An 11,095-nucleotide genomic window follows, 5' to 3' on the forward strand; every position below is an offset into this window, starting at 1 on the left:
CTGCCCATGCTATGGAATAGACTTCCCATACATGTCAAGCAGAGCACCTCACTGACCCTCTTCAAGAGAAATCTTGATGAGTGGATGGGAAATAGAAAATTCACTCCAGTGGCTTTACTCGACAGAGGCACCAGGAACTAAGGTCGGGTTGAACGATGCCAGGGTAATCCTATGGGCTAGGCTTATAAAGGCTCCAGGGCCATTAGTCTAGTACACACATATGAACCTATGAACACTTTTGGTATAGCCTAATACCCATTTTAACATATTTCCATTTAATGCTAGAAAATAGTCACAGCTGTCATTGTAGTCATTCAGACACAGGTCACTATATAACCATTGTCCTTATACCACATATAGTCACATATACTGATATACGAATATGGTTGCTTCACTGAACTTGCTTCTGGTAAAAGGTTGTGACGCATCCACTACAGGAACTTTAAATTCATCAACAGTTTTTATCAAACTGCAATAAGACTCATTAATGCAGACATAAATCTGGATGTATCAAAACTACAATACATTGTTACTCTCTCATTCTTTTTTTTTCTTTTTTCCATACAGTAATTCTGTTTATTTATTGCATACTAACATTAATATATTCTCATTTTAAGTGCAATTCAGTAACTTCCTTATGTGCAATATCATCCAACCTCACTTTTCTTTCCATATGTTATTTATCTAGGAGTCAGTGTTGTCCAGTGTGTTTGTTTTCTCCTGTAAAAGAGCTGACACTCGAAATTTCATTTAGGTAGCACTTGTGTTTCCTAAATGACAGTAAAGTTTCTCTGAATCTTTATCTCACTCCTCATGAATAATATATGTTGATAAATCGTCTCAAGTTCAAGAAAGAAATGCAACTTTGATTTGCTAACCACCCTAAACCTCTCACAGCTAAGCCATGCAAAGCATCCATTCAGCATTTTAGAGCCTATATTGCATGTTCCTTTTTTCCTGACAATGTGATCTTACTGTTACCTACAGTTTCCTCAGCAGCACTTGAGCATAGGTATTTCAATGAGGCTAATAAATGTAATCCCCCATAGCCTCAAAATACATTCTCTAGTCTACTACCTTAAAGATGGGAACAACCAACCTCATTTGTGGCTCAAGGGGGTAATGTGCCTAATCTTAAGCACAATCAAACAAGAACATTATGCATGACACAGCAGGCCCCAACATCTACAACTGCATCTCAACCAAAATTCCATTCTTACGACTGAACTAATCTCTAACTACCTTGATGACTTCCGCTTCAGTAAGGGAACCTAAAATCTTGAGCATATCAACAGCTGCCTCCTTAAACGGAGGCATGGCCACCTTGTTAAGAAGTCAGTCAAACTACATCTTCTACCTTCAAAAGAAACTCCCCAGCAACTAGACAGAACTTCTCTTGCTTAATATACCTTGAGCAGGGTCCTGAATTGTCCTTCTGGAATGTAGACTGGTTTATCTGACCAACATTCAGGTACACCATTCAGTTTTCTCAAAAATCTATCTAGACCCCTCCCATGCCCCTGTTTCCGATTTGACAATCACTGTTTGTATGTCCTCTTGCACTGCTGGCATCTTCCATTTGAACCAAGGTAGCCCTTCACAAGCATTTCTCAAAAGTTGTCCATGTTCAGCTTGACAGCATCCATTTCAGATGCTGCGTAGCACTAGATTCTTGGACATTTATCACTACAGGTATGCCCCTTCCTCTACCCACAGCTCCTTACTGCTGCTTTACTGAAATAACACTTACTGCTCACAGTGTCAACTGAAAAAAGTCAGTGTCATATTGTATGAGCTGGATTTAACTTGAAAGGAACACAGTCCTAAAAGACCTACACTGTTTCTTTAATTCCTGTTGGTCTGGTTGAAACTTATGTTTTTTCTATGACTTCACCTTACCAATAAATGTTGACTGTCTGACATCTTTGCCACACTCGTCATCTGTGTGTCATAAACCTGTGACCTCAAAGTGTGTTATTGTATCAAGTACACATATTATTCCATTTTATGTTTAAACACTGTGTTGTTAAAAATAATCAATAAAATTACAAAAGCATAGCAAAATCTCATCTGTTAGTTTCATTTCATTAACAGGAGGTCATTCTTCTCTTTACTAAGAAAGTCAGTAGCCATCACCATTTTTGGGCATCGTATCCAGCTCCATAATGAAGCAGATTACTTTGTGCAGCTATTTGGTATATAAGCAAAATGGTTTACCTCCATAATGTCGACAGCCACAATGATGAACTCACTTCCGCAAACTCTGAATTGCAGTTTCACAAAACCTCAAATGCCGATATTCCGAACTGCAAAGTCTCGCCCCCTTTTTGACCCATGTTAGCACTTGTTTGTAGGTGTAGTGTGGTTGTAAATGTTAACTTTCGATGTTTTGTCAGCTTTCTGACATTTCAGTGGTACAGGTTTCACAGAAAGGGTTTGGTGTTGTGCACCTTCAGCAATGAGTAGTTGACATTATGAAGGTAAACCAATCAAAATAGATTGTTAGAGGTTTATCCTCTTTTGGTTGACCAAAATATGATAAACATCTCATGCACTGTGAAATACTATAACAGTGCAACATAGTGTTAAGTATAGATCAGTGTCTGCTCAAACCCAAGCATAATTTATAGGAAGAACATCTCCAGAACACTAGAGACACCACCCTGATGAAATGTAAGGTACAGATCCCATGTGCATTTGACTATACATAGCAGTATTCTTCCAATTCTTGCAGCTTTTCATATTTCATTCCAACTAATGAGGTGATGTCCCATGTTCATCAAAACACCTTTTTTCTTTTTCAATGTCTAGTTGCCAACATCCGCTTAGTCAAGCCTTGTACTTGAGTGGTAAAATACCTGCCCACCAGCATTCACCTTGAAATACGAGTCCAAATGGAATCATCAGATGGCTATTTTGGTCTCATAGTGGATAGCATATTTGCATGGCCCATCTGCAAAGAGATCATCATTTAAAACCACCACCAGTTCTGGCTGTAGAATGGGAAGAAACTATCACAGACATAGGCAAAAGGCTCTTACTTTTGACCTGTAGTCTCATAGGAAACTCCTTTGTTGATTAAAACGTGTCGAAACACTACTAATTATTTAATAGTTCATTAATGAAAATGTACATTAAATTAATTCCAGTAAAATATTATAGATGTTTGTGAAATATTTGAAATACCTCAAACCAGTAGTCTGACATGTTTTCAAACATAATTAAACAGATTACAGAACATTTCATGCAATGAACATGCTTTTAACATTTATTATTGTAACATCTTTTATTTTTAAATACAAAATGACAATTTTAGGCAAGTGTAATTTCTTTTAGCTCTGTCATCTGGTAAAGTAGAGAAATATTGTGGGAATATCATTCTTTTATTTTTTCAGGTATTTTGCTGCCTTTGCCATATTCTTCTAAAAAGTGGCACTTTCATCAGTTTAATCCAAAATTGTAAAAAATTAATTATCTTCTGAAATTGACAGTGCATGGACTGTAACACTATGTCAAAGAAGAAAGTTTAATTTCTTTGATAACATTAGTTTGATTTAATATGTATGTTCTGCCTTGTCCTAATATTATAATTGTATGTGTATCCTCAGGGGCATAATATATGAAAAAGAAGCAATACAAGATGGAGAAGAAATTGTCTAAAAACCAACACATGTGAGATACCCTTACTTGTCTTTGCAAACAAAATAATGTGCATGCTCAAAAAGAACTGAATTGAAATAAAAAATGCTACAGATAAATAGGTTTTGAAAACAGTTCTCTGTATTAGAAATCAGTGCTATATAGATGTAAAAATTGAACCTGGTTTATGCTAGAAATTCATTTCATCCTTGTTTGCAAATATGAAAACCCACAAATGGAAAATATAAACAATTTTACTTAGTTTTTAATTGTTTTGAGTTTTGTCTTTGTTTGTACCTTTGAGCATTATATAACATTTTGTTATATTTTATTTTTTACAAAGATAAATGAGCAGATTATTAACAAGCAAAACAATACAAATAGAAAATTGTACATTGAAAGTGTAGTACTTGTTTATTAATAAACAATAGAATCAATCCACAGAGAAATGACTTTTTATTTTTGTATATATGTATGTATGTAGCTAACTATATATGTGTGCATGCTAGTTTATTAACTTATAAGATGAAACGGACAAGGTTCACATTGACAGTAGTAACCAAAGGAGGAAAACTAAGACTTGCCATAATTCAATAACTTGGAATTGGTTAAAAGATGCACATACAGTATTCCAATATGAAATAGGCAGCTAAAAACAACAATGTTTTAGTTTTTCTTTTCTATCATGTTTTAGTTTTTCTTTTCTGTCATGAATGCTAAATTACCATGTAACACCTGTTGTGTCTGACAAGTGAACTGTAACTGAAGTTGTAATGTTTTGTATGTTCTTGTTTTTTATGTGGAGCTTTTCTCCCTGGGCCTCTACTGAAAATGGGCATATATCCAAGTTAGACTAGCCCGGTCAACAAATGTAAAATAAAATAAATGTTTTAGGCCTCAATCATTTGTTTTATAACTTTGCCTTATGTTGGTGTCAAGTGCTGGAAAGGTATCTTTGAAGTTCACGGTACATTATAGGTTCATAGGTTCATACTAGGCTATCTGAACCTGGGCATTTATAAGCCTAGCCAGAGTGTGTTTGGCTTTCACCACCCATTTTAAATTAATTTTGCTATGCCCTTTTTTGAGGTTAGTATACTGTGCCTGTCTAACAGTGACACAGAAGTGATACCCGGGATAAACCTACGATCTCCCATCCACTCATCAAGATTCCTCTTGAAGAGAGTCACAATGAGGGACTCTGCCTAACCTGGACTGGGATTTTATTCCAGAGTAAAGGGAGCCTCTGGGTTATGAATCTGTCCCTCCAGCATGTCCTATTTATTTCAGTGCTGAGGTTCAAGTCTCTCGAGCGCGTAGCTCGATGGGATTTGGATTTTCTGAGGTGCAGCATGTCCATTAATTCCGGGTTGGACATGGCTTTATACGTCAGGCCCAGATCGCCTCGGAGCAGGCGGAATGCCACTGAGCAGAGCTGGAGTTTCTTTAACCGGGCAGCATATGGCATCTGTTTGAGCCCTTTGATCCTCTTTGTGAGGTACTTTTGGGGTCTTTCCAGTTGCTGCAGGTGTCTGATAAGGTACATCCCAAAAGGGGCATTGTACTCAATTATGGGCCTGATAAGGGATGAGTAAAGAGGCATGATGACCTCCCCTGATCTAAATGTGAATCCCTTCATGATTAGGTGGGCTATATAAAATGTTTTGCTAACCACTTTGGCCACGTGGTTGTGAAATGAGAGATTTCTATCAACTTGGGTCCCCAGGTCCCTAATTACTTCTTCTCTACTTAATGGATTACAACCTATGTGGTAATTTGTGGGCAATTTGTTTTTGCCAAAGGGGATGACTATACACTTTTTTGCGTTTAGCTTGAGGCCATGGCTCTGGCACCGGTTGTCTGTTTCTATGAGGCCTTTTTGGAGGATGCTTGTGTCAGCTGGAGAGTCGATTATGGCACCCAGTTTGCAGTCATCTGTGAACTTGGTCAGCCACAGTCCTTCCGTGTTGGCCTGTACCTCCGAGAAATATATACCGAACAAGAGAGGTCCCAGGACTGAGCCTTGTGGGATGCCACTTGTAACTGGTTTGGTGTCTGGCATGGCTCCAGCAATTCTAACCATGTGGGTTCTGTCCTTGAGCCAGTTTGCAACCCATCTATTGACATAGGGGTTTATATTTAAGCTGGTGAGCTTATCTATAATACCCGAGTGGGATATTGTATCAAAGGCTTTTGCGATGTCCAGGTAGGCTGTGTGGACCACCTTCCCCTCGTCAATGGCCTTGGTGACTGTTTCAAAGAAATCAACCAGGTTTAAGAGGCAGGATCTGCCCTTAACAAAGCCGAACTGGGTAGGATCCAGTGTCTGTAGGTCCCCAATATCTTTATTTATGAGGTCCATGATGATCCTTTCCATAGCTTTGCAGACCAAGCTAGTCAGGCTTATGGGGCAATAGTTTCCAGGATCCGTTGAGGCACCACCTTTGTGGAGAGGGACCACTGTTGCTGTACGCCACTCTTTGGGTACATATCCTGTAGTAAGGCTGAGATTGAACAGTAGTTTTATGTTTGGGTTTAGCTCTTCTTGGAGTTCATGTAGGACGCAGCCCGGGACACCGTCTGGTCCCATTGATGCTGTGTTTTTTGCTTTGGAGAGGGCAGCTCTTACCTGAGCATCTGAGATGTCAGGGGGGCAGAACTCTGTTGGGATAGATATTTGCCCTTTTGGTGGGGGGGGAGTTTGCACTGAACCTGTCAGCTAGGATGTTGGCAATGTCTGTGGGTTCGGTGTATTTTTTCTCATTTTGGACTAATTCTGAGCATATCTTGGAATTCCCAGCCAGGTTCCTAACATAACTAAAGAAAGCCTTGTGATTATCCTTAGTGTCCTGTGTAATTTTTCTCTCGAAGCTGGCCTTAGACGATTTTATGAGTGCCCGTAGTTTTTTGCTAATACTGATCAGAGATGCCTTCCCTTTTTGGGATTTTGCTCTATCATGTAGTAGCTTCCTCCTTCTATTGTATAGTTTGTTTATGGCTGGGGTCCACCAAACAGGATGTCTGCCTTTGGAGGATTGGGTCTTGGTTTTAGTTTTGATTGCATGATCCATGCATTCCTGAAGGTGTTCATAGAATGCATGTATAAAGGATTCTGCAGTCTGGGCCGTATTTTCCGCAGGCCCGGGGGCTTTGAAGGATTCCACCTCGGTTTTGAGGAGTGTGAAATTTGCTTTAGAGAAGTTTTTCACTGTGGTTTTCTGGGCAGGGGTTGGGATTGGGATGTAAATATCCAGTGAGATTAGTTTATGGTCTGATCTTACCAGTGAGGGATACACTTCTGGTCTGGAGCATAGAGTCCCCATGTTGGTGATGATCAGGTCCAGAATGTTTTCCCCTCTTGTGGGAGTGGTAACAAGTTGTTCTATAGCATTTGAGTTTATAAATTCTAGGAACCTTTGGGCTAGGGTGTTGGAGCTAGAGTAATGCTCCCAGTCTATGTTTGGGTAGTTGAAGTCGCCCAATATAATGGTGTTTGGAGAGACCTCCATATTTTCCAGTGTTCTCAGGAAGGCCGAGTGGGGTTCCTGGGTTTGGAAGGGTGGTCTGTAGCAGGCTATAAACTGGAAGACAGTTTTACCCACTGTTAGTTGCACATAGATAGTCTCTGATGCTTTGTGCTGTGCCACCAACCTGGAGGTGTGGGTATCTTTGACGAATATTGATACTCCCCCTCCTTTTGTGGTTCGGTCCAAGATTTGGGGCCGAAAGCATGGTATGAGGTATAACCTGGTAGTGCTGGGGTGCTCTCGGGAGCCTTGAACCAGGTTTCTGTTACTGCACAGATATCGATATACTTAATCCAACATGAAAATGCATATGCTTCACATGAAGAGGAACACTATAGTTAACTGTTCATTAGGGGTACTAATCATAATTTCAAGAACTTAAATCACAACCACCCAAACTTGCAAAAGAGGTCTATGACTTTTACTTCTCAGTGTATCTACCTCAGAGGTATCTGAGGGATCAAAGTACAAGACAAACCTCTTTGTTAATGACACAAGGATACCTGCAATATTAAATGAAGGGAGTAATCTAGTAAAGGCAGAAAATTAGCAGCTGACATACAAAATAAACAATTCAAATACGGTATTCAGGCTACTACAACTGCAGTGTGAAGCATCATCCAGAAAGGGTAGAACTGATGTCAATACAGCAGGAAATGAACCTGAGAATCATAGACTTCGCCTGGAATGGATCACCAGAAGGGGAGTGAGATATCGGTGGAACTGATGTCAATACATCAGGAACCTGGGGATCATGGACTACACCTGGAATGGATCACCAGAATATTTATTTATTTACTGACATTTATTAACCAGGTTAGTCCAGCTGGGCCAGCACCCCGTTTTCAATGGAGACCCAAGGAGCAAAGCTCCAGTTACAGTTTACAGTATATGAAAAAAGTCACACTCCAAGATAGTAAAATTAAAAATACAGAAGATTAAGAAAAACAGAGTCGGATACATACACATAAAAAAAAAACAAGTAGCTATGTACAAAATATACAAAAATATATAGCAACTTGAGCTTTCAATAGTGAGAGATTGGGTTTACCAGATAAATTCCTAGTAGTTTAATTAGTGATGGGCAGAGACTAATACATATATACATACATACGGTGGGAATGAAATACAAGAAAGCCTTCTTTAGCTATATTAAGAATCTAAGTGGCAACTCGCAGATATGCACTGAACTAGTGCAAAATAGCACAAAATATGCTGAACCTACTGATATTGCCAACATCTTGGCAGATAGATTCAGTGCAAACGTCACCCCCTCTCACCTCCAAAAGGGCTCACAATAATACCGGAAAAGTGTAGTGTCCCAAAAATCACAGTCGCACAGGTGAAAACAGCCCTTTCAAAAGCAAAAAACACAGCGTCAATGGGACCAGATGGTGTCCCAGGCTGCATCTTGCATGAACTACAGAACTATCTAACCCCCCCCACCTAAAAACCCTGTTCCACCTCAGCCTCTCCACATGTGCTCATAGAATGGTGCACAGCAATGCCCTTATTCCTCTCCACAAAGGAGGGGCCACAACTGACCCTGATAACTATCTCCCCAGAAGCCTGACTAGCCTGGTCTGCAAGGCTATGGAGCGCATCATCATGGAACTCATTAACAAAGACATTGGGAACCTCCAAACACTTGACTTGACCCAGTTCAGCTATGTTAAGGTCAAATCATGCCTACTAAAACTGGTTGACTTCTTCTAGACAGTCACCAAGGCCATAGATGAGGGAAAGATGGTTCACACAGCCTACCTTGACCTCGCCAAGGCTTTCGACACCATTCCCCACTTGGGTATTACAGAAAAACTCACCAGCCTGAACATAAACCCCTATGTCATGAGATGGGTTGCCAACTGGCTTACAGACAGAACTCATATGGTAAAAATAGCGGGCTCCAAGTCCGACTCTAATCCAGTCACAAGTAGTGTCCTGCAAGGCTCGGTCCTTGTACCCCTACTGTTTGGCATATACTTCTCAGAAGAACAGGCAAACACAGGAGGACAATGGCTAACAAGTTAGTCGATGACTGCAAACTGGGAGCCATAATTGACTCTCTGGCTGACATGGACATCCTCCAAAAGGGCCTTACTGAGAAGGACACCTGGTGTCAAAGTCATGGCCGCAAGATAAATGCCAAAAAATGCATAGTCATCCCATCTTGGAAAAACAAAACACCCACAAATTGCCACATAGGTGGCATCGCCCTTAATACAGAAGAGGTAATAAGAGATCTGGGGTCCCAGGTAGATAGTAATCTCTCTTTTGACAATCATATTGCTAAATTAGTTAGGAAATCCTTCTATGTGGCACATCTAATTACTAAAGGGTTCGCATCTATAAATAAAGAGGTTATAGTGCCCCTCTACTCATCACTCACTAGACCCATCATAGGGTACAATGCCTCATTTGGGATGTACCTCACAAGACACTTCCAACAGCTGGAAAGACCACAAAAGTCCCTTACCAAGAGGATTACTGGCCTCAAACATATGTCCTATGCAGCCAGACTGAAAAAACTCCGGCTGTACTCAGTGACATATCGCTTACTCAGAGGTGATCTCTGCCTGACTTACAAAGCCATGTCCAACTCAGAATTGATGGACATGCTTCACCTAAAGAAATCCAAGTCACTGCGAGCCACGCGCTCTAGTGAGCTTAACCTCACCACAACAATAAATAGAACATGCTGGAGAGAGATTCCTGTTACAGAGACTCCCCATGCTTTGGAACAAAATTCCAAACTACATCAGGCAGAGCCCCTCACTAACACTCTTCAAGAGAAACCTTGACGAGTGGATGGGTAACAAAAAATACACCCCTGGGATCACTTCATTGGCTCTGCTTGACAGAGGATCAGTTAATTAATCAATAGGGTGGCGAAAGCCAACACACTCTGGCTAGGCTTATAAATGCCCTCTGGCAGATAGCCTAGTACCTACCTATGAACCTAAGAGTGTGGTGGAGTTAGGTAGGGTCCTGACAGGGGCAAGTCATGGTGTTAAGTATATGAAGTTGGAGTTCTTTTTTAAAGTGTAATGGGTGGGTACTAGAGTGTATGTGTAAAGGGAGTTTGTTCCAAGCTTGAGCCACAGTACATTAATTTAGTAGTTTGCCTACTTTTTTCTTTGGTTGATAAATATCTAGAAGTTGCCAGTTCAAAGTGTGGAGGGTCTGAAAGGGGGTATAGGTGGATACCAGGGAAGAGAGAGCTGGGCAGAAAGATGGTTTGTATAATATCGAGTGTGTCATTTGAAATTGTGATAGGACTTGTTGGGGGAGTTCAAGCCATTGGAGAAAGTTGAGTGCAAGACAATGGTGAAAGTTATAATGACAGTTGGTGATAAAGCTAGATATTTTGTGGTATTTTACTTTTAGTTTGGACAGCATTGTGGACTGACTATTAGTTAGGACTGGGACAGAATTGAGAAGGGAGGGGAGGAGAAAAGCCAGTGAGAGTCTAGAATTGGTAGTTAGAAATTTTCTGTTGAGATAAAGCAAGCCAAGTTTCTGTTGAGTTTTTTATACTTTGGAGTATATGCAAGTTAAATTTAACTTCATCATCAATGATGGCACCTAGGAGCTTTGTTTCAGGTTCAGGTCATATGATGTTATTGGAGGCTGTGATAGCAAAGGTAGATTTATGATGAGTGAGAGAATGGGGGAGAAAAAGCAAGATTCTTTTTTTGGGGGATTAAGATGAGTAGATTATCAAGCAGCCACTTTTCAGTGGATAGAAAGGTGTCTTGGGTTAGAGTATGGAGTTCAGAGATGTCGCTGGAGATGGACATGAAGTTGAGTCATCTGCATATTGAATTAGGGAGGATTGTTTGCAGGATGTGTAAAGTTCATTAGTAACAGGAGGGGGACCCAAGATGGAACCGTGGGGTACACCGGATGGGACTGGAATGGAGGGTCAG

The 11,095-nt window shown here is 40.4% G+C and overlaps 1 protein-coding gene across 1 annotated transcript in view; it reads left to right on the top strand.

Annotated features, from left to right (window-relative positions):
* Positions 1 to 3,727, top strand: part of LOC122815847 (deleted in malignant brain tumors 1 protein-like) — a 254,412-nt gene extending 250,685 nt beyond the window's left edge. The window contains exon 9 of the mRNA XM_044088663.1: positions 3,609 to 3,727. Coding sequence (XP_043944598.1) covers positions 3,609 to 3,616 — 8 coding nt within the window. The 3' untranslated portion in view covers positions 3,617 to 3,727. The remainder of the gene's footprint in view (positions 1 to 3,608) is intronic.
* The last annotated feature ends 7,368 nt before the right edge of the window (positions 3,728 to 11,095 follow it).

This window comes from Protopterus annectens, chromosome 1.part1 (genome assembly GCF_019279795.1).
Source record: "Protopterus annectens isolate FY-2018-M chromosome 1.part1, PAN1.0, whole genome shotgun sequence".
NCBI classification, from domain to species: Eukaryota; Metazoa; Chordata; order Ceratodontiformes; family Protopteridae; genus Protopterus; species Protopterus annectens.